The following is a 23500-nucleotide window of genomic DNA, read 5'->3' on the forward strand; positions in this document are numbered from 1 at the left end:
CCCGCTTGGGGTGCCTTGCGACGGACTGGCGTCCCGTCCTGGGTGTGTCCCTTCCCCCTCCGGCCTTACGCCCTGTGTTACCGGGTAGGCTCCGGTTCCCCGTGACCCCGTATGGGACAAGCGGTTCTGAAAATGTGTGTGTGTGTGTGAGTTTATCTTCACCAGTTACATATGTAATCCAGCAATCTCAATTTTAGTACAGTCTTATTAATTAAACCACTCTCTCACTCAGTATCCATGACTTTGTATCTTAAGGCAAGGTCAGGGGTCGTATTCTGGAAACATTGGGTACTAGGCTAGGTAGGGTACTCCCTGGACAGGACACCAGTCAATCACAGCACAGAATAGCCACAGACATTCACTCTATGGACCATTAAGTCACCACTTGGTCTGAAACATGTCTGGATTGTGTGAGGAAACTGGAGGACCTAGAGAAAACCCATGCAACTACAGAGAGAACATTCAAACTCTATCCAGACTGAGCATGGATTGAATCTATGCCTAGTTGAGCATCTTAGGTGCTGTCAGGCACACTTACTACTCACTGTGCCACTACGCTGTCGCTGTTAATTTATTTATATAATAATGTAATATAATGTATTTATAAGAAGCAGTCTTAAGTACCAGTTATTTTTGTTTTTTTTCTTATTATTATTTTTCATGGATTAATTTAGGCTATGTACCTCGGCAAAATGTTCTTTCTGTAACAAGAATCGGCATTTTTATATGTTTGGAATTGAATTCCTTAACTGCTGTATTACTTATTTCCCTGTTATAAATAGCTTGTATATTCACTGATATATAAACTAAATACACAAGTATAATTAGTGCATTCAAAACAAATATAATCAGTACATAAAACCATCAAGAATTTAACAAAGCACAGGACCATTGATTAAAACAAAAAATACTATTTTAAGCATGTACACTTCATTAAATATTTTATGATTAAAGAGTTATTACATCAATATATGTTCTCCGCCTGGCAGAAAAAAAATGTTAAAAAAACTAACAAAGTGTTCTTACTGTTTTCAAAACATATAGATAGAAATGTGAACTTGATTATTGGTTAATGCATAGTCATGCATATCCTAATCGTTTTTCAATGATTTTTCATCTCTTGTACAATGTGCTTAACCATCCATAGTGTTTCACTGTTCCTGTCCTGTCCTGCTCAAGTTCTTTGATGCCACAGTATCAGCAATATTCACATTAGAGGCAAAAGGAAATTAAATACAATTAGTAGATGTTAGGAGACGATATTAACTGCCACCCATAGAGGCAGAACAACTAAGAAGCGGTTTTTTAAGTGTTATCGAAAAATCATGAGTGTTATAGAAAAATCATGAGTGTCACAGGAAGTGCCTCATGCAGTGGGGGACAGAAAGCCTGTAATGGAAGATTTAATCCATCAAAACCCAGCCAGTCATAGCTGCACAGCATGAATGCTTAACCTTTTTATCATGAGAGTCTACTTTTATGCAGACATGAGCTGTAGGAGCCATGAAAGATAGAAGACAGAGAGACAGCAGCAACATGTTTCACAACTCTGTGGGATAAACTGTAGGTTCAGACTTCGGCCCTAAGCCAGCTCACTCTGTGTTGAGTTTGCATGTTTTCCCTCTTTATTCTTTCTGTTGTGCCAGTTTCCTCAAATACGTATTTCATGGTGACTCTAAATTGTCCGTAATGCGTATATGAGTAAGTTAACAAGTATGTGTGTGTGTGTTTGTGTGTATGTATGTGTGTGTGAGCGAAAGAGAGAGAGAGAGGGAGAGAGAGACTGCCCTACGATGGATTGGCATCTCATATTCTATATTTGCTGGGCAGGCACTGGGCTGCCATGACCCTGCAGTGGACAAGCAGTTACTAACAGTGAATGAATGGGTGGAAATTTATATTCACTGTGTGTTGAAATCTCACTCAGTTTACCCTATTTATAACACATGTCTTTTAAGACGTTGTGAAATGTGCAGGTAAAATGTTTTCTGTTTGATGTAACAGGCAGTCTGATAGAAGACACTGATGCTCAATAAAAGGGCTGGAAGCCCAAATTAACATGAATGGAATATTTACATATCACCTGACCTGGTTACTTTCTTTCAGTGAAATATCTATAGTTAGTAAAGTAACCAAGAATGTTTATTTTGTACACGGAAGTTAATTATCAATAATCAGATTTAAATTGCATCTAATGGGAGCATTGGCAGAGTTGCTGTTGTGTTGAAAATATTTTTATGCTGCATACAAGTGATATGCCACAACATTGGATATTTACAAAAAAATGAATGAGGCATGACACAAAATGGGCTAGTGGCACCACGTCACTAGCTTCTGCTATTATGTTATACCACATGTGAATACATTGCAGGTTAGGGTCTGATAGCTAGATTTTGATGGTTTCTTTTTCACTTTTCAGTGTAGCTGCCATTTCTTTTCCTGCATTTTTTTCTAATAGCTGAGATAGATTTGTTTTAATATTTTACCTACACAATAATCGCTTTATGAATTGTACCATTTTTTTTTTTTTTCTCCCTTTTCTAAAATCGGTCTCTCTGGGGACATTAGGGTGTCTGTGATATGCTTCCGCTTATGGATGAAAGACAATTCCTGGAGCCACGTGGCCAAACACGCTGTTCCCAGCACACCGCAACTTGGCTACCTTTGTGTGTTCATGGCAAGGCAATGCAGGCACTCATCGTCAGCGTGGGCACTGTTCTATGACGCTAATCGGGTGGCAGGCTTTCCACGGGCGGGCTGTCACTGTCACATCATTTGTTTCCTGTGGATGAGCAACCAGAAGCCCAAGCACAACACACAGCCATCTGAACATCAAAAATTACAATGTGTAGATGGTTCCAGAGATGATGATGATGATGATAATAATAATAATAATAATAATAATAATAATGGAAACACTAAAGAATGCATAGAGATCGCTGTTCGATTATATGGAGGACTGCCTAGAATTTTATAAGGGGCTTCTAAAGATGCTGTATAGGGGTAAATTAGGGTTAAAATGAACGGCAGTGTAAATATAGTTGTCTTTCTACACGGTAAAGTAGCCATTCTTAAGTTTTATGAATGAGTTAATTTATGACTGAGGATGATTTAATAATGTTTATTTTATTGTGCAGTGAATTATTCCTTTTAAAGAGTTTTGTAGTATGTTTAAAATGCTTCGAAATTTGCAGTTTCCATACCACTCTACAAAGACATAAAAGTTTACTTATGCCATTTTATTTGGGTGTAGCTGGTGCATCACTGCATTTGATACCACTGAGGATTCACCATCAGTGGTGATGGGGACATCATTACGTTCAGTGAGTGAGCATTCTAGTGATAATATTGTTACTAGGAACGTAATGGTTTACATTTGATCTGATAGCTTGACTGGAAGAACAGAGAATAACAAGCCTGCTGTTTTAAACTTCAGTAAATATGATTTATTGTGATTTTAGTAGAAATATCCACTTTGTCAATATTTACTATGGGTTTTTGTAGTTATTGTTTTTTTGCCACCCAGATACGAGTATATTTTGATTCTGAACATTTCAGGCTTTATTGTTGAGTTAGATCATACTGGAAGTACAATTTGGACTGTTTCTTTTCCTTTGGTGTTGGACCAGCTGCTGCCACTTGATTCATTAGTCCATTTAAGACCGCCTGCAGAGATATAGACAAGGCAGCTTCCCCCACAGATGTGAAAGGTGGCTAGTGGAAGCATGTCCCCTGTCTTTGTCCCCCTACAATGGATTTGCATGCCTGAGATGGGAAAAGCCAGTGAGCACGCTCTGTGGGGCTGCCTGGCTGCTGTCGTCTGCGCAGTCATCCAGGACGCATTGCTCATCTGAGCACCTCCGGCCCGCGTCTGCTGCGGAGTGTCTCCCCCCGCTTGCCACGCACCAGCGCTCTGGTCGTGCCGTAGCTCTCTGAGCTCTCAGCTGAACGGCTGTGGATCAGATGAAGCAGGTGCTCACAGCTGTCAAGCTGTAGCATCATCTCCTCCGCAGCACACGGCTAGGCTCAGATACTGGGGCAACAGCTCTCCACTTACCACTACTGCTTCGAGACCAAAAATTTACCCTTCGTCCCTCTTCAGGTCAGAGAGCAAAATCAGCCGCCTGACTCAGAGACTCAGTCCGAGGCAGAATGATGTGCTGATCAAGGACTTCAAACCGTTCTTTCTCACTGGGTGCCCGGGTACCTCGCAGAGTCTAGACAGGTAAGGCATTTTTCACTCTCATTTAATTTATCTGAAAACTTTTCCAGAATGCACACCTTTGTTAACAGAAACAGAGAAAAAGGGTAAAAATTAGTTGTGAAGATGTTTTGAGTCAAACCTCACAGTTGTGTAGCAGCAGTAAAATCAGCAGTTAAGGTACAGACAGGCAAAATACATATTGCAGAGATTTCTCTGTATCAATCACAATGAAGAACACAGCAGTAGTAGCAGCAGTGGGATGATCACTGTTATGCTGCAGTCTGTTCCTGGACTCTGCTCAGTGATTGATTCTTGTAGCCTGGATGCTTACCTGAGGTGTCGTGGAAGAGCAGATTTTTACAGTAGCTGTAAGATAAGATAAGCTGTTTGGCTCCTATCAGAATGCCATTGATTTGCGTTACTTCCACGTACTTCAGAGTTTTGACATGTCCGTACAGATGTTATGTTTTCTGCCTTGAGGAGTCTCAATACAATTATGCATGTGTTTTAGAAGAGCCACAAGCAATAGAAATTTAACTCTTTTCTGCCACTAGCAGGGACACATATGTTTCAAGAATGATTTCATCAACACTGAAACTGTTTCTCTTAGCTGTAAAACTTGATGAAGCCCTAATGAAGGTAATGAGATTCCTGATTTTGTTCCTGAACTGCTTTTGTTTCACTGAACTCATTCAAGTTTATACTTTGTGCAGTTTTACATATACATAAACTTCTTATGCATATACTCTACTATACAGTTTCACACACAGCTTCTTCACTGCCACAGTGAGTGTATTCTGGGACATCAGTTTCTGTTTTAAATAAAGACAAAGATTGTTTCTTGTTCCGGAGAACGCTGAAAGTCAGAGCTCCTTGTGTTATTGCATTTAGCTGTGAAATGGTTACTTTTCTCTTAGTCACTCGAGTGTTAGAGCATGCAATTTTGGTGTGCGCTGTATATGTTGTAGATTTTAGGACTGAGGGCAGGAGGCAAGAGGTGGGGGGTGGAGCCTGCTTATCCAGCGGTGCCATGGCTCACGACATCAAGAGATGCTACACCAACCTCCTTTTTTTCTGATAATTGCCTCTTTTCTCAATCTGTCACAGGCACATACCAGGAAACAGCCATACGATTTTCTCATAGTGGAGTTACACATGCAGCAAATATTGGGAGTGTGTCTGTATGTCTTTGTGTGTGTATGTGTGTGTGTGTTTTTTTTTTCCAAATTGTGTAGTTTGTGTTGATTTATAGATTTAATATCAGTACATTCATTTACGTTGTTATTGAATGTTAATGTTATTATAGCTTCTATTTATTATAGCCTATTCATTGTGTATAGGATAATATTGCTCCTTTGAAAGCCATGAAGGTTTATGGCTTCCAGAAGAATCCCATAACTAATGTGACAGGTACATTTTTGTTGATATCTACAGGAAGTGTAATAGCTTAGATTGAGTATTTAGGTTTTCAGTGTGTTATGGTGTGGTGTTTTAAAGTATTTGTTTCTGTGTTTGTGCTGTACAGATATCCTTCAGAAAAGTATAACAATATAGTGCTAATGATCCAGGCTTGACGCCATTAAAACCAGCTGCATGATGAAGTATATTGTGTCTGCAAGTGCAGCACAATAGAATATAGTGCAGAGACAAGATGTTTCCAAGGCAACAGATCACAATATCCAATCAGCTAACCTATAAAGGAAGTGCATGTGACAATTATTTCTCTTTCTACGATAATTGAACCTTTTCTTAGAGCACTTTTATTCCAAACCTTCACATACATACTGGAACTGGTTCTGTGCTGTTTTTATAATTACGACTGTCCAACATCACTGGAACATTGAACTCCATTTAGAGCATTGACAGAGTTGTGATTACCACTCACAAAAAAACGGGTACTGGAAGGCATCATTTTAGCTAATATCTTTGCTAATGTCCGACTGCATTATTGTTAGAACAGAGAAAATTATACAGTGTAAATTTTACAAATTGGGATCCCATAGCTTTGTAAGAATCTTCAGTATTAGTTATTTTAAATACGGAAAATAGTTACGATTGTTTCAACCTTTGCCGTATCTGTAAAAAAGTACGCTTTATCCTTTTATAGTTCTGTGCAAAAATTACACCTTAGATGTACAAATTCTGTGATGGTATAATTTTGTCTCTGGTGTGTTTTGTTCTGCTGAAGTGCTCAGGAAAAGATATAAATGAAATAATGTGCTAGCTAGTATCAATAATTTAGGGACATTGAGGGATGGATATTTTCTCGTTCATACTGAGATGGCTCAGGTTTCCATGTCAACAGGAGAGTGTGGTGTTACGGCATTGCTGACAACATTCATGTTTTGCTTTACTAACACAGTCTGTGTAGTTCAAATGGTTTTAGCTAAACAGTAAAAAGTAAAAAACGTTTGCTATAAAGTATATATTTCTTCTCTAAAGTCGTATTAAATACATTTAACTATTACTGCTTAGGGTTTTTCTCCCAAATCATATCATTCCTACTGTTACACCATGCTTCATGCATTCACCAGACACTTGTGCGATGACGTTAGAAGTTGAAGCTTATCCACAGCAGCGTATAACATTTTAGGTTGTCAAGGTCAAACTTGCCAGTTTAACAACACAATAGAAATAGCACTGCTGCCAGTAGGGTGTCAAAAAGATTGAGATCCTGAGAATTAAAGAGTTGTGAGTGTGTGACCGTGGTTACAATGAGAGTTTGCCAAAACACAACTGCTGCATGTCTGCCATTTTCCTCAGCTGCCAGAACCACCCACACACACACACACACACACTGGCTGAACCACTTGTCCCATACGGGGTCGTGGGGAGCCAGAGCCTAACCCGGCAACACAGGGTGTAAGGCTGGAGGGGGAGGGAACACACCCAGGACAGGACGCCAGTCCATTGCAAGGCACCCCAAGGGGGACTTGAACCCCAGACCCACCGGATAGCAGGACCAGGTCCAACCCACTGCGCCACCGCACCCCCCGCCAGAACCAATGGAACTGCCAAAAACAGCAATATTTCTGTTTCAGATTCTTTTTTAAATAAGTATTTCAGGTAGATTGGTAATTTATTCAATGAAATTTTTATTAGTTGTGTTTTACATTATTTATTACATCATTCTTTTTTTCTTGAGAACAGTGTTCCTTTTGGGGAACAAAACATATTTTTTTCACAACTTGAGGTCCAGATGGTTCATTATGAGATCTTATCAAAATTACAAACCTTTGCACATAGCTCTTTAAAATTTATGATTCATAAGTGATGTGTCTGAAGGTGCTACATTAAAGATACACAGGACAGGATGTTATACGCATTCGGTGTAACATCTTGTCCTGTGTATCTTGAATATAGCACCTTGTCAAAACAGCATTTTTGACCTTAAAATGTCCAAAATATTTTGCTCCCGTACCAATAAATGTCAGTCAGAAGTGTTACTCCTGCTGAAGAGCTCTAGCAGTCCAAAAAAACAATCATTCTGTACCTTTTATCATTATGACCAGTTTTCTTTGTGAATTGGATTGTGACAATTTGTCATGAAATTTATCAGAATATCCATGAAATGCACACTGCAGAAATACCATGCCTACACTGACAGATACTAAGTAGTAAAATTTGCTCATTTGAGTGTTGTTAGGAAGTTGAAACTGATTGCACACATTTATTCTATTCATCATGAGAGGGTAATTTATCTTTCTGTGGTCTAAATAAAAATGGTCTAAGTAAAGTTAGTACTAAAAATAATCCTCAACACACATTGACTGACTATTGTTAACTGTTTATGCAGATTAGAACTGTGGTGATCCAGAGCCTGTCCTTGAGGCCCATTGTGCAATTCATACACACACACACACACACACACAGTCTGAAACCGCTCAGCTCAAGTGGGGTCACGGCAAACCGGAGCCTAACCCGGCAAGACAGGCCATAAGGCTGGAGGGGGAGGGGACACACCCCAGGGCAGGACACCATTCTGTCACAAGGCACCCCAAGCAGGACTCAAACCCCAGACCCACCAGAGAGCACAACCCAGTAAAACCCACTGTGCCACCACACCACCTAACAAGCTAACTGTACTTTACAATCACATATCCGCATCTAAGTCTCTCTTTCTGCACACATTTGTATTTTCTATGAGATGTACGTTGCTTTGCAGAAAAGCATCTTCAATATTAATAAATGTAAATGTGCAAATAATGGTACATCTGTCAAGGCAGAGCTATAGCCTGTATAAGCTAAAGTATTTATCCAGGATGGTTTCTGTTGTAAGACAGTGCAAAGCATTGTTGGTTATATGGCAATGGCCAGCAACCATCTGAAGATAAGACAAAGTCTGACAAGGTGGCACGATGCTGCACCCGGGCCGTTCGAGCATAGGTTCAGATCCAGCTCGGTCTGTGTGAAGTTTAAATGTTCTCCTCATGTCTGCGTGGATTTTCTCCCACAGTCGAAAGGCCTGCAGTTCAGGTGGATTCGTGACGCTACGCTGCATGTAGTGCAAGACTCTGCGTGTGAATATGTGCATGTGTGGCTACTCTGCAATGGAATGGTGTCCCATCCAGAGTGTCCCCCTCAGTCTTGTGCCCAGTGATTCTGGGATAAACTCTGGATCCACGGAACGGACGTGATAAATTGAAAAGTCTTACGGAGTTAGCACTTGGCCCTTTATTAAGCATTTCGGGCAACATCATGGACTTGATTTGCATTTGTTATGTAACAGTAGCTGATCTTTACTGGCAGGTGCCCATTCAGCGCTGCCTCTCTGCTCGGAGTTTACCAACCGTTACATCCACAGCACTGCTATAGAGAGATACTGATCCTAATGCAATATTTTATATATTCTTCAAAATGCATAATTAGTGAGATTCATTGTGAAATGGCTGTCCAGGAAGATACACACATACTGTCCATACAATGTATCAGTATCATATTACATTTTAATTTTACTTTAACTACCAAGGCCTGCCCTGACTGGATCTGCTTTGTTCTCATTAATGTTACAGTTTCATACCGTGTGGGTGCATATTGTATAATATGACATTTGTACAAGTATGGCTCTATGAAGTTTATATAGCATATCATTTGATATATACATTTAATGAAAGGTACTAACCGGCTTTACTTTTAGCTGACATCAATTTGTGTAGTAGATACACACACTGGCTGAAACTACTTGTCCTGAGCAGGGTCACAGCAAACTGGAGCCTAACCCAGCAACACAGAGTGTAGGGTTGGAAGGGGAGGGGACACACCCAGGATAGAACACGATTCCGTTGCAATGCAACCCAAGCGGGACTTGAACCTCAGATCCACCAGACAGCAGGACCTGCCCAAGCCCGCTGTGCTGCTGCACCACCACACCATCCTGTGTACTTGATAATGACCAGTAAATTTTAGTAAAAAGGTTGATGGGGCAAGCTGTTACAAGAGAGATCCTGGAGCTTTTGAACTGAATTTATTAAACAGATATTCAGCAAAAAGTGTAAAATAGCCAGGGGTAGACTGTGTAATCAGGTGACTGTGAAAATAAATTATATAAATGATGTAATTCAGTAGCAAGGAGTGTGGTGGCGCCGTGGGTTCAGCTGGTGCCCACTGTGGGGTGGGTCTGGGGTTTGAGCCCTGCTTGGGCTGCCTTGCGACGGACTGGTGTCCTGTCTTGGGTGTGTCCCCTTCCCCTTCGGCCTCGCACGCTGTGTTTCCAGGTAAGGCTCCAGCTCCCTGCAGTCCTGCTTGGGACAAGTGGCTGTTGATGATGGATGTGATTTAGTAGTTTTATTTTTGGTGGATGCATTAGAATTCCACCCACTTTCATTGCCCCAGGGTAATATAAAAATATCTATACTTTTGCTCATTTTTTCTTGTAAATCTCCAGGAACCTGTCTGCCAGCATGACACAGCAGTTGCAAAACCTTCATCTGTCCCACAACAAAAAGAGCAGCGGCCCCACCTCACCTAGTGCTGCCAAACGCCTCTATCGGAACTTGTCTGAGAAGCTCAAGGGCAGCCACTCCTCCTTTGATGAAGCTTACTTCTTTGGCCGCTCTGATCGCTTCCGGAAGCCCTCAGTGAGTGTCCCCAGAGTAGTACCAAGCTTTGGGGTGCAAAGGTGGTCTTAGGATGGTACAGATTTAAGAACAGGATTTGTTGATTAGGGATGAGGAATTGATGATAGCTATTAGTCAGTAAATACACTGTAAATAAAATATATACCTTCTTGGATCAGAGTAATGTATTCAACAGCCATTGGAGTGATGTGTTGTTAAATCATATTCTTGCACAATGTCTTTTAAACAATTCCTCCCTCAAGCCACATTTTGTACAGCGTCTGCCAGAGTGTTTCTGTTTTTTAATCACACTGCTCTGGACTATGTTATGCCACATTTTGAGACCTTTTCTGCCAAGCATGATTGAGTGCAGACCTTGAAGTAACACTGATTTGTGTCTTGGTTTGTTCTGAGACTTATCAAAAATAGAAGCTTTTATTATTTAAAAAAGGAAAAGTGCAGGTTGAAATAAATTCAGGATTAAATTTTTTCAATTGTAATTCAAAGGCAGTTATTATCGGAGTGCATTTATTTTTCCATCAGAATTATACTTTCATGAAGATTTTACTACTCATTTTTTGAGGGAATATAAAATCAAGTTTTGATTTGTTCACAGCATTATTAATATTCTAAGTAATGTGAATTATATTTGTTAGCCTGCAAAACTACCGTAATATGTGCTGTCTGTAATATAAACTGAATTTCATTGACACCTCTCAAATCTTTATCATCGATAAGAATATAATAATGTTTACATCAAGAGTTTTTCTTTTTTTTTTAAACATATATGTGTAGTTTTTACATCTACAGCATTTTTCTCACAGTACTTTTCATTTCCCAATGTGTTTCCTATTCCTCCAGGCAATGCAGAGCAGTGATGCTCTGTTTGAAGCTGTGGAGCAGCAGGACCTTGATGCAGTACAGATCTTGCTGTATCAGTACAGCTCAGATGAGCTGGACCTCAACACACCCAACAGTGAAGGCCTCACCCCTTTGGATATTTCCATCATGACCAACAACGTCCCCATAGCCAGGCTCCTACTGAAGGCCGGGGCTCGTGAGAGTCCACACTGTGAGTTGACCCGTCTTGCTTCAGGGCTGGCCACACCCTCACTCAGTTCTCCTGCCTACTTCATAAACAAGCAGCAGAGTTAAAAACAATGAAAACAAGATCAGTAAAAACATTTGCAAAGGAAAAAACAAAGCGTTATTACTGTCTTCCTTGTACACGAGCATTTGAGTTTATCCAGTTCCATCACCAGTGACTCCCTGCCCGTCACTGCATGCACAGGTCACACTATCATGTTTTTAAAAGAGCACCTCTGGCAATTATTCTCAAATTGCACAAAAGCCATTCCCAGAAATTGCCAAATCAGGTGATCTGATAAATAGTCCCTTCCCTACTGCTGTCCCTGAAAGAGATATTGCACAGATCTGTTAAGCACTAGAGAACTAGTTGTCCCTGCAGTCTCGGTCAGCCGTCTTAGTGCCCTCCAGTCCCCCACCTCCTGTCTCCAAAGGGGATTAAATAACTCTCTGTCTGGCTGGCAAGAAGGCTACTCTGGTAGCAGTTTTACAGGTGTTTCTTACCTCCTACGACAGCACTAAAAAAACCCACAAGACCTTAGTGTTTAAATGTGTCAGTACGCCTCTATATTGCAAAATTTTGTCTGACATGAAGCATTAAGTACTGTAATGCAGACGTTGTGTGGCAAAGAGGAGGGGGGTGCAGAGTGAGGTTTACCCCTGAAAACTTAACATGGTTTGTCATTCTATGGTTGAAGTTTTCCAGTGATGCATGTAACATGTGGCAATTATGCTTAGTGATTTATTGTACCTCGGCAGCAATAAGTTTATAAACACTCTTGCTTCTGTACAATTTGATCCTTGTAAACAAACATAAACATGACCATATTTTTCCTGCAGACTAGTATGTATCATATTTATGCCATTCCAGAAGTGCCAAGTAAATCCATCAGTCATGAGCTTGACAATTTAGGTGCCTTACTGAGTGTAAGGACCTGCACAAATTTATGAGAATTACCCTGGCTGTACAACGCCTTTATTTAGGCCATTCCCCACCTCACAACAGCAAGAACTGTGTGTCAAGCGTCTATCGCAGTACTTACTCATTAATTTATAGGTTCTTTAATAAACTGCATTTAGTACTAAGATGTCAATGTTAAGAGCACGGAAACAACACCTCAAAGTTTCTAATACTGCCATCTTTTCCACTGCAGTACATACCCCAAGTAAGGAAAAGACCTTTATTGCTTTTTTTCTGCATTTACAAGACTTACTTTATCATCTATAGTACAGCATCCCCCCAGTGATCCCTGGGGGATTGCTCTAACCTGGTAAAAGAGGCTTTCTTTGCAGTATATTTGTGTATTTCTCTGTTACAGCTGAGTACTAAGGCCTATAAGCAGCTTTCACAGTGCATGGGAGACTGGAGAGCCAGTGATCATTTTGCCATGACAAATCAACCAGGTGAAAGACAGCTTTGTGTGTTATAGACAGAAGCCAGAAAAGGTTTTTTTTTTTTTTTTCAGCTAAACTGGCTGCATTTCAACCTAACAGCATGTAGCAGTAATTTCTTACGCATAGCCTATTTCAATATTTTTAGCATGCAGGACTCCGTGGTTTACTTGCAGATGTTTCAGCATCAGTAAAGATGCTATCGTCAGCGCAAAGAAAGTGAGAAAAGGTTGGTAGTCTAAACATCGTATTTATATTTGCTATTAGATGATGGTAATAAAGGGGAGCGCCGTAGCGCAGCAGGTTGGCCCGAGTCCTGCTCTCCGGTGGGTCTGGGGTTTGAGTCCTGCTTGGGGTGCCTTGTGATGGACTGGTGTCCCGTCCTCTGTGTGTCTCCTCCCCCTCTAGCCTTGTGCTCTGTGTTGCTGGGTTAGGCTCCGGCTCCCCGCGACCCTGTATGGGATAAGCGGTTCAGATGTTGTGTGTGAGAGTGATGGTGATAAGTCGGTGGTGATGATTGGTTGATTTCTTTCTCAATGAACTTGACCTTTTGTTGTTGACCCTACTTTGTTCCTGAATGCTTTGATCTCATTGTCTCCAGCTGAGACTCCACTCCTTACCTGTCATTGGCTCATAAAAAGTGTTTTAAGTCCACGTACTGGCTGATCACATCCGGTCTGCAAAACCAGGCCCCTTTTCCTCACTTTCTCTGCACTAAAAATGGCATGTTGATTGATGCTGAAACCTTTGTTAGTATTATACTTAGCTATGCACATGCCTAAGGAACTAATCTCCAGAACTGCTAATATTCTGCATATCCAACACAGTCCATTTTTCTCTGGTTGGAAATGCAGAGTTTTTGAGCCAAGATTCAAATACATTGTTCTTTTTCCTGATATCTTAACAAGATGATGACGAACTGGAGCCTTTTTTACATTCATTTATCTTTGCCATGAGTCCTGCCACTCGTGTTGATTTCTCTGTTCCACTGTTGTTTACATATACCGTTTGTATGACACAAAAAAGACCTATGGGACTACAGATCTTGCCTGATTTAATGTCCCATACATCTTGAATTTTGACTGAACATATCTTAAATCCAAACGTGTACAGTAACATACACACATTTTCTGAACCGCTTGTCCCATACGGGGTCGCGGGGAACCGGAGCCTACCCGGCAACACAGGGTGTAAGGCCGGAGGGGGAGGGGACACACCCAGGACGGGACGCCAGTCCGTCGCAAGGCACCCCAAGCAGGACTCAAACCCCAGACCCACTGGAGAGTAGGACCCGGTCCAACCCACTGCGCCACCGCACCCCTGTACAGTAACATATTTAGATTCAATTCATTCTGCAGTTTAGTTCACACCTAATGCACTGTAAAGATTTTGAACAGGGTTTGGATGGTTACAGTTAATGAGGTGTAAGACTGACCACCGTGGAACACTGAAACACTTCTGCATGAGAACACAGCAGCCAGCAGCACCCAGAACTTATTCACTATACCTTGTCATTTGTACTAATTCACTTTGTCTGGTGTATGAGTTAATATTTCCATAACTTCAGAAATAAATTTAGAATTTTACCAGAATTTCACCGGAAATGTTACTGGTTTATTCATTGCTGTGCATTGTACAATGTGGAGATTTAAATGAATCAAAAATCAATCTCTCCATCCTCCAAACATACAGTATATTTTTTGTCACAGGCAATTAAACTTATCAGATCATCTGAACTCTGTCCACCAATTTTATATATTTAACAGATTAAAATTGGGGTGGCATGGTGACACAGCAGACAGATTCCCTTTGTTAAGCTTTTGAGGATGTACTTGAGATGAAGAAGGAAAGGAAATAAGCAAGGTTATGTCATACTGCATAAGGCCACCCTTTTTATAACACTAAGGGAAGCAAGACGCTAGCTGCAAAGATTGACCTGTTGCTCTGTGGAGACTGAGACAGGGGGATACCTGGGAACACTTTGGTAGATCAAACAAAACTGCTGCAGCAGCACTCTGTACCAGTTGGAGAGGTTGGATGGCAGAGGCTGGAAGGCTGGACAGAAGAGAGTTGCAGTAATCTAGGTGGAATATCATCATGCTCTGCACTAGAAATTTATTACAGTTTGTTGCCAGATAAGAGTGGATCCTGTAGATATTATATAGGTTATATCTGCAATACAGGGTTGTAGCTTTAATATGTTGACAGAGAAACAGACTTCAGCCAATCATTACTCCCAGGCTCTTAGCCAATGAACTAGGTGAAATTAGTAAGTTGTCAAATTTGATAGACAATTCTCAACAGGAGGGCAGACCAGCTGGGAGGTGAAGGATCTCTGTTTTGCAGAGGTTGAGTAGTAGGTGGTGATCAGACATCCTGCCAGAGATGTACAACAGGCAGACGGCAACATGTGAGAAAACGTCTGTAGCTCAAGGGACAAAGAGAGTGGTAGGAGATTCCATGGTAGCTGATACAGGGCCAAGGGGAAAAGTGTAGATGAAGATTAGTAGGGGGCCCAGCATTGAGCCCTGTATAACTTCAGCTGAGAGAGGTTGAGAGGACGACCAGGAGCCATGCCAGATCATTTCTTAAGATCTACTTGATAGGTCAGACTGAAACCATTTCAATCCTGTTCCTTTGATGCCAAGTTGTCCAAGAGAGGAGAGCAGTGTCTGATGGTTGACAATGTCAAATGCTGCAGAGAAGGAGGATGAGGACCAAAAAGAGGAAGGCTGCTCAAGCTGAGCGGAGAGCATTTGATACTGCAAGAAGGGCAGTTTCTGAGGAATGTCAGGTTTTGAATCCTGAATCATAACCATCAAGGAGATCATTCTTTGTGAGGAATGCAAGTAGTTGGCTATAGGTTGCCCATTCCAGAGTTTTTGACAGAAATGGGAAGAGAGAGACTGGCCTGTAGTTATGGACTAAGTCTGGATTTAGAGAGGGTTTTATATTGTGAAACATGGTCAGTAATAAGTTGTGGGAATTCCCTAAAACAGTTTATACAGTGAGACAATATAGTAGATACAAGTTTTTACCTGAGTTCTCAGTTTTTTCATTTATACTGAAACTATTCATTGAATAAATAACAACAGGCTAATGCATTTTTAGGTAATTATGAATTGGTAAGAATTTTTAAATTCATCTAAGAATTATGAGGCATAGTAATGCTTTCAATACCTGGCTCACATGAAATCAGTTGCGGCCAGTGCAGTCTTCTTCCGTTCAAACATTTTTAATTATGAACACCAGAAATAGAACAAAAAAACTGCATCATCTACATTTTAATGTGATTATGTAAATAAACACTGCTCATTTTCCTCCATTCTATCATTTTCACAGTCTTAGCAAATGTGAAAAAAATCTTTCGGAACACATTTCCAGATTTTATTAAAAAAAAGATGTGATCCAATATTTGCCCTTTTGGAACTCCTTTTGTACAAATGAAAGGAAGCTTTAAATGTTGTTTGAATTTCAATTGAAAGGTTACAGTATTTCATGTAAATGGCTACATTCATGGAAAAACGCTTGCATAAACACTTCAGAATCAATGGAAGAATGACAATAGGTACATCTGAAGCCTCCATTGTGGCTCAGATCCTGCAGAATATGCTGGAGCATGTAAATGTCCTGGATTGTGTGGTTTGCATTTCCCATACAGGATTCTTCAACCATCAAGAAGCCGTACACTTTGGCTATATGTAGAACTTAAGTGCAAGGTCAGGTGCTTCCTTGCATTTCCAATAACAGAATCATCCTGTCAGTCTTTTGGGTACCTTATTATAGAGTTAAAAAGATACGAGCTTATAGGGAAATCAAGTATAGATTTTTGAAAACGTTTTCTACTCAATCTAATAAATTAATGTTTGGATATGAATGAACTTTTCAGCCCTTTCTAGAATGGCTTAAATATTTCTGGACTCTGCGATGGAGATGTACTAAGTGACAGCATTACATCTGGCCATCAGTGACCTACTTCCTTACAGTGGCTTTCTAGTGTCTCTTCCATGGAAAGATGAAATGGGTCTCTGTGTGAGTAATTTGGAACTGAAGAGATTTGGTAGTTACTTAAATGTGCATGGAATTCAAAGTGTCCAACTTAGAAAATTAAAGCCAACTCACAACTTCCCAATCATGATGTTCAGTAAAGAGAAGTATAGTATGGTATGGTAAGTGCCGAGTCGAAGCCGACCCATAGCGACCACTCGCGTGGTTTTCAAGGCAAGTCAAGGGAGGAAACAGAGGTGGGTTGCCAGGTCCTTCCTCAAAGAGGAGTAATAAGTGTACAAATATTTAACAAAACATAACAACATAGGCAACACTCCATTACAAAGCTGAGGACTTCCGCTTTAGCTTATAGTTATGTGCAGTGAGGTCTTGGTGGTGTGTGGTTGGGTGTTTGATGCTAGAGGACCCTTTATTAGGCAACAGGTTGTCAAACCATGCCTCACTGCATTCAGTGGCTGATGGAGGCTAGGGGGACATTCATATGTTCAACACCTGATCAATCCTTACACCCCAATCCGACTGCTATGCTCCTCCTCCTCTGCCCGCTTGGTCTCTCTTTCTGTTGATGTAATGCACTCATTGTACTTTTCTGCGAGATTTTATATATTTATCGTATCGTCAAAAACAGATCTTTAGCAACATAAGGCAAGCTGTAAAATTGGCTTCATGCTGCCAAAGTTTAATGTCTGGTGTGGGCATGTGCATGGGGCAGTGATCCAACAAATGTTTTGCAGTTTGTTGCTGCTCTCTGCATGGGCATCCAGGGCTGTATGCTAGTCCCATTTTGTACATGTGTGCCCTGAATCGGCTGTGCCTGGTGCGTAATCGGTTTAAGCGCTCCCAGCAGTGTTGGTGTAGCTGGCTTCCAGGTGGTTCAGAGGATGGCGCTAGTATAAATCTGTGTAGCCATGAGTCGCCAGTCTTTGTCCATTGCTTTTGCCACTTAGCTTCCATCCAGGCCTTCGGTGACATGCCATCACTGCTGTCAAGCAGCTGCACCACACACCGATGGAATTGCCTCTGAGGTGTATGTCACTTTGGGGAAAACTTTCTGCTAAATGAATAAATGTAAATGTAAATATAGAAGCAAGATTGGCAAAATTGGCAAAATTTTTCTTATTCCTGTTTGAAAAATATCAGCCGCAGATTACTGACAAAGGTAATAAAATCACAGATGTGTGTTTTTTACTTTTAAAAAGCACTTCTGATGTATTTGTAAATGTTTTTCAGATTTAAATAGCAATATAGTTTCTGTCTACACTTAATCTGCTCTGGCCTGTGTCTGTTCATGATCTTAATGACAGATTATTATCCTTCGTCTCAGCTCTAGAGACTTCTCTGTTATATTAGAAGCTGTACGATTTCTCAGTTGTACACTCCTGCAGCGTAAAATGTGCCTTGTCAGCTAAGGCAGAAGCCAGTGTTAGAGTAACAGATATTTAACCTGACAAGTCAGTGTACATAACTGTAATTTATACTGTCTAAATGTCACAGGTTCGAAGTTGTGCCTTATAAAATTATTGACATTTAAAAAACTGTATCAAAGAAATGAATTAAACATTGTGCAGTCAATGTGTTCTGATTCTGGGGAGAATTACTATAACTAACAGAAACATTTCTAAGATTCACTTAATGAAGCACATACAGGTGACTTCAGAAAGACACTTTTAAATCTGAATGACCTTATTAATTTCACATCACCTGAGCTTGTAACATGAAAGTGTTGGGAAGTTTCTTGCTTGTTGCTTCTGAGTTCAAATCAAAAGGCAAGAATAATTACTTAATTTTCCCCAGCCATGAGGATGCATACTACAGGCTAGAGGTTTAATATTGTCAGTGATAACATTTTCTAGTGTTTTTGACTCTGAACTAAAAAAGGTATTGCTAGTCTGGATGTAGTTGCATTGTTATTGTGAGTCTTTACCATTAGTAATTAGTCATTACTTAACAATATGAGAATTGTCTTAGAGAAAATACCTTCATTGAACCCAAAATATTTATCTGGTACAAAGGATAACAGAGACCAAACACACAATAAACAGAATCACTTCAGAAGTAAAACACCAATTCCAAAAAAGTTGGGACAGTATAGACAATGCTAATAAAAACAAAAAGGAGTGATTTGTAAATTTACTTTGACTTGTATTCAAACAAAAACAGTAGAAATACAAGGTATTTCATGTTTTATGATTCACCTGCTTTGTTTTTTCAAGATATATGTTTATTCTGAAATTGATGCTTGCAACACGTTCCAAAAAGTTGGGACAGTCAAGTTTTTACCATCACCATGTCTATTAATAACACTTAAGTGATTGGAAACTCAAGACATCAGTTGGTTAAGTTTAGCTAGCAGAATTTTTCCCCATTCATCCATTATGCAGGTCTTCAGCTGCGCACTTACACGGGGCCTTCATTGCTGTATTTTGCACTTCATAATGTGCCACACATTCTCCGTCAGAGACAGGTCTGTTAAGTTCGTTAATCACATCATTCCAGATATGGACAACTTTTCTTGGAACAGGGATTGTATTTTAACAATGGTGAATGAAAGATTTTCACTTCTCTCTTTCACAATGAGTGAGAGGAATATGTAAGATATCTTTCTTGACACTTGTTTGATGTAATTGTTAGAATTGGGTCGAATTTGTTTAAAGATTGGATCCACAAATGACTCCTGTTAGCATATCAGATATAACTACAGTTGCTACACAGTTATCTTTAATGTTGAGAAATGGAAAAAGAACATCAGAGACAATCGTATTCAGTCATCAAGGGCTCACATTATGGATATCACATTTATGATTACTTTCAACTTTCAGTAGTTAAAAAATTCTTCCAAATATTTCTTCTGTGTACAGTCAAGATTGGCCGAATGGCTTTTATTTCAAGATTTGCTGGTATTATCAGGAGCCTAACCAAGGTACTAGTTTAATTCATCCAAAGGGTTCCTAAACCACTGCATAGTATGATTGAGAAGTGTCCTTGAAAATCAGGAGTAATCCCATCTGACTCTAGTGCACAGACTTACTTGGCACTAACTCACCTTTCTCTCTGATCTCTGATGTTCACCAGTTGTGAGCCTGGAAAGCAGGGCCGTGCACCTCTCTACACTGGTCCAGGAGGCACAAAGGAGGGTGAACGAGTTGTCGGCCCAGACACTGAGTGAAGGACTGGACAACTCTGACAAGGAAAAGCAGCTTAAGGCCTGGGAGTGGAGATACAAGCTGTACAAGCGCATGAAAACTGGCTTCGAACATGCAAGTGAGTGGGATGAACACGGCAATTATAGCAATTAGCATAATCAGGAGCATCAAAAATGTCAGCTGACTTGGCTGATTTTCATGTTTGTTAATCACATCATTCCACATGCCTGCAAAAACTGAATTGATTAATTATAGAGAATGCAGTACAATCATATCTCACCAAATATTTACAGTACATTTGAACTATACAGTGAGGGTGTAGTGATTCATAAAGTTTCTGAGTAATTGAGAAAATAAGTTTTTACATGTAGCTTACACTGGTGAAAAGTGGTACACAAAGTAGCAGCTTGGAGTTCAGTACACATTTGTAGATCATCCAGATTAAAATACAATGGCTTAACCTCCCATATCTACTAGAAGAATTACTCGAAATTGCCTCTTATTGCTGGAGTGTTGCGTACCAACTTAACGTATTCATGAGATGATCAACATTTTTCTAAACAGGGTACTGTTATTCTTTTTAAAATCACTGCATATGAGCTTCTTTAGAAGTACATAATGAGCTGCCACTGCCATCCAGAAAGAACGTGGTTTTGTATTTGGTGTTTTTCCCTTCTCACCAAGGTGACAGCGGAATTGGAATGACGTAATTAGTTTTTGGTATGTGGATTTGATTACCAACAAACAAGGAGATGTAGGTATGAAGTAGCCAAAACAAAGATTAAAGAGGAGAGGATAAATGATGCTTTTCTTTGATGTACGCAGAGATAGCAATATACACAAGCTCAGCTGTTTGACATTAATACTCTATTTGTGTTTTCTACGTTTCTTCGTTCATTGTTCAGATCCAGAGTAGCAAAGAAATTTTTAATGTTAATGTTTAATAGCATCCAAATGTGCTGTTATTTGAAAGTACACATTTATTACATAAGGGAATTGCATACTGGTATTTATTAAAAAATAATGCAGTAAAAGTTTTCTTGGATGTACAAAATATTTTTTAATGTTTCCTTTAAGGACCATGCATATAGTATATCCTCCAGAGAATTTTAACTTAAAGCTGAAATAATTCCCAAAGAAAAGCTGTAAGGTACAGAGTAAACATTTTCACAGGGCAAACTTGTATGCAGTTAGTCAACTGAGACTTCTTCATTTTTCAAGTGGCTGGAGGGTGGTGTAAGTATGATACTGACATAATTTGTCTGTTCGCACGTTGTTTCTCTGGCATTGCTTTGTTTTTTCAAGCACTCAGATGTTTTTTCAGAAGGCTCCACAGCCATCATTCATGAACAAGCATGCAGGGACCAAACTCTGCACTGACCTCTTAATGCTGGTTTTGTTCCCCAGGGGTCCCTGAGGCTCCAGCCAATGTACGTCTGAGTGTGACCAGTAGCACGTCACTCACTATCACCTACCAGGAGCCGCTTAGTGTCAACTCTGCAGTGGTCACCAAATACAGAGGTATGGACTACACACTCCACCTCGGTCACTACTGTTTCAGACTGTGATGAAAAAGTCCCTGAAGCCATCTACTGCACTTACTGCCGCAGTGTCTAATGTTCTGCGCATTTTTCAAAATTCACTGTAGGATAATTGGATTTTTTTTTTAAAAAAAAGAGTGTGTTCACATAGAATAATGTGTAAAAAAAAAATCATGTACTGCATTTTCACATGGCTACTCTTCACTGCAAAACACCACAAACATAACACTCAAGTTAATTATTGAGAAATAAATAGACCTAATATATCAACTGTTTTCACACACAAAGGGACAAAGATGTTTTGCCACAGGCCTTCTTCAGTGGTTAGTAATGCCTAATTTAGAGATAACGCATAATAAATACCATTCTGTCTCTACAAAACAGTTTCTCTGTGGGCCACATGGTGGCTTGCCACTACTATTTAAGTCATTAACAAAAACAACAGGAGCTTGCCCTTTGAAGTGTTGGGTGGTCCTTTTCCATCCAACTGTGTAGCTTGTATTCTGAATCTTTGGAACAGTTACAGGTAATTGAAGTGACTCCTGAATAATTGCTACAGCATGGATGATGGAGGCCCTAATTCCTGAGTAAATCCTTCTGAGACATACTGAAGTAAAGCATTGTTGTTTGTCACATCTGACAGAGTATGTTTAATTTTAAACCGCGGTGTGCCAAAAAAGGAACAGAAATTGGTCAAAGCTGGACAAAAATCAGTGAAATGTCTTCTGACTTACAACAAAATGACTTAGATAATGGTTTCTTTTTAGAGTTGTTTATGGAATGTGGAACAAGTAAACAAGGATGCTAGACACCCAGAAACAGTCCTGATACACATGCAGTCTTTTCTATTTACAACGCAGCTTCAGGCAGCTCCACAGGGGTCTGTTTCTCTGGAGCCGTGCCTTTCATTTCTCAGGCATGTTTGTCCCTTTCGTCACTGGGAAGATAGATGACTGGGCCGTCACTGAGCCGTTGTGGCCCCCTTTTGGTGGGAGAGTAATGGAAGCTTAGCGTCTCCGCGCACCGTCGTCACTCGTGCCTCCCTCTGAGTTTCGGCACTTCAAAGATGCTAAGGCCTGTTTGCTTTGAGGGAGTACTGAGAATGCTTGTTTGTTTAGCTTTGTGTTTATCCTTTTGGCTTTGCTAGTGCAGAATATTGCACCACCAAGCTATCTTCACCATGCTAAGTGAAACCAAGAGTAATTTCTTAAACCGAAAATCCAGTTTGATTTAGATCAATGCATGCAACCCGTGTGCGTGTGTGTGTGCGTGCGTGCGTGTGCGCGCATAGTATGAAAAATCAGTCCAAACAGTGTTTTTTATTGACTCTTGGTCTTAAAAGTGAATCATTTAGAATTAAATACATAGCAGCAATGATCCATTAAATTCCTGAGAAATCCTGACATTTTCCGTATTGTTTTCAGCTTCCAGCTATGAAATAATGCTTACCATCCTCTCATAAGATTATTCACAAAAGTGAGGCATTAAAAAATATTTGGTCAGTCTTTTTTGTTATACTGAATGTTTTTTGTGTGTGTAAACCTGAGCAATATTTTAACCCAGAGTCCAGAAGCGGGGAAGCAGCAGCTACCTGCTGTGCCACCATGTCACCCAAGAACAATAGAATAAAACAGCAAAATAGAAACAGAAAATAACTGCAAGATAAGTGAAGAGATGGAATGAGGGAAAGGCATATGAAAAAAGGATCACACAGATGTGTGATGTATAAGCAGTTTTGAAAATGTGTGTTTTAAGCAAGAATTTAAAGGTATCTAGAGCAGTCCCGATATTCAGGATTTTCTTAAATGAGTTTTTCTCAGTAATTTTATTTTTAATTAGTAATTAGTCATTTTTAGTGCAGTATTTTTTCATTATAGGGGTGCGGTGGCACAGTGGGTTGAACCACAGTCCTGCTCTCGGGTGGGTCTGGGGTTCGAGTCCCGCTTGGGGTGCTTTGCGACGGACTGGCGTCCCGTCCTGGGTGTGTCCCCTCCCCCTCCGGCTTTACGCCCTGTGTTACCGGGTAGGCTCTGGTTCCCCGCGACCCCATATGGGACAAGCGGTTCTGAA

The 23500-nt window shown here is 40.3% G+C and overlaps 1 protein-coding gene across 4 annotated transcripts in view; it reads left to right on the top strand.

Annotated features, from left to right (window-relative positions):
* Positions 1 to 23500, top strand: part of ankfn1a (ankyrin repeat and fibronectin type III domain containing 1a) — a 121437-nt gene that overhangs the window by 71277 nt on the left and 26660 nt on the right. For all 4 annotated transcript variants that reach the window (XM_018761387.2, XM_018761384.2, XM_018761385.2 and 1 more), the window contains 5 exons: positions 4103 to 4225; positions 10089 to 10281; positions 11122 to 11332; positions 19819 to 20007; positions 21297 to 21410. In XM_018761387.2, the coding sequence (XP_018616903.1) occupies positions 4103 to 4225; positions 10089 to 10281; positions 11122 to 11332; positions 19819 to 20007; positions 21297 to 21410 (830 nt within the window). The remainder of the gene's footprint in view (positions 1 to 4102; positions 4226 to 10088; positions 10282 to 11121; positions 11333 to 19818; positions 20008 to 21296; positions 21411 to 23500) is intronic.

This window comes from Scleropages formosus, chromosome 20 (assembly GCF_900964775.1).
Source record: "Scleropages formosus chromosome 20, fSclFor1.1, whole genome shotgun sequence".
Classification (NCBI taxonomy): domain Eukaryota; kingdom Metazoa; phylum Chordata; class Actinopteri; order Osteoglossiformes; family Osteoglossidae; genus Scleropages; species Scleropages formosus.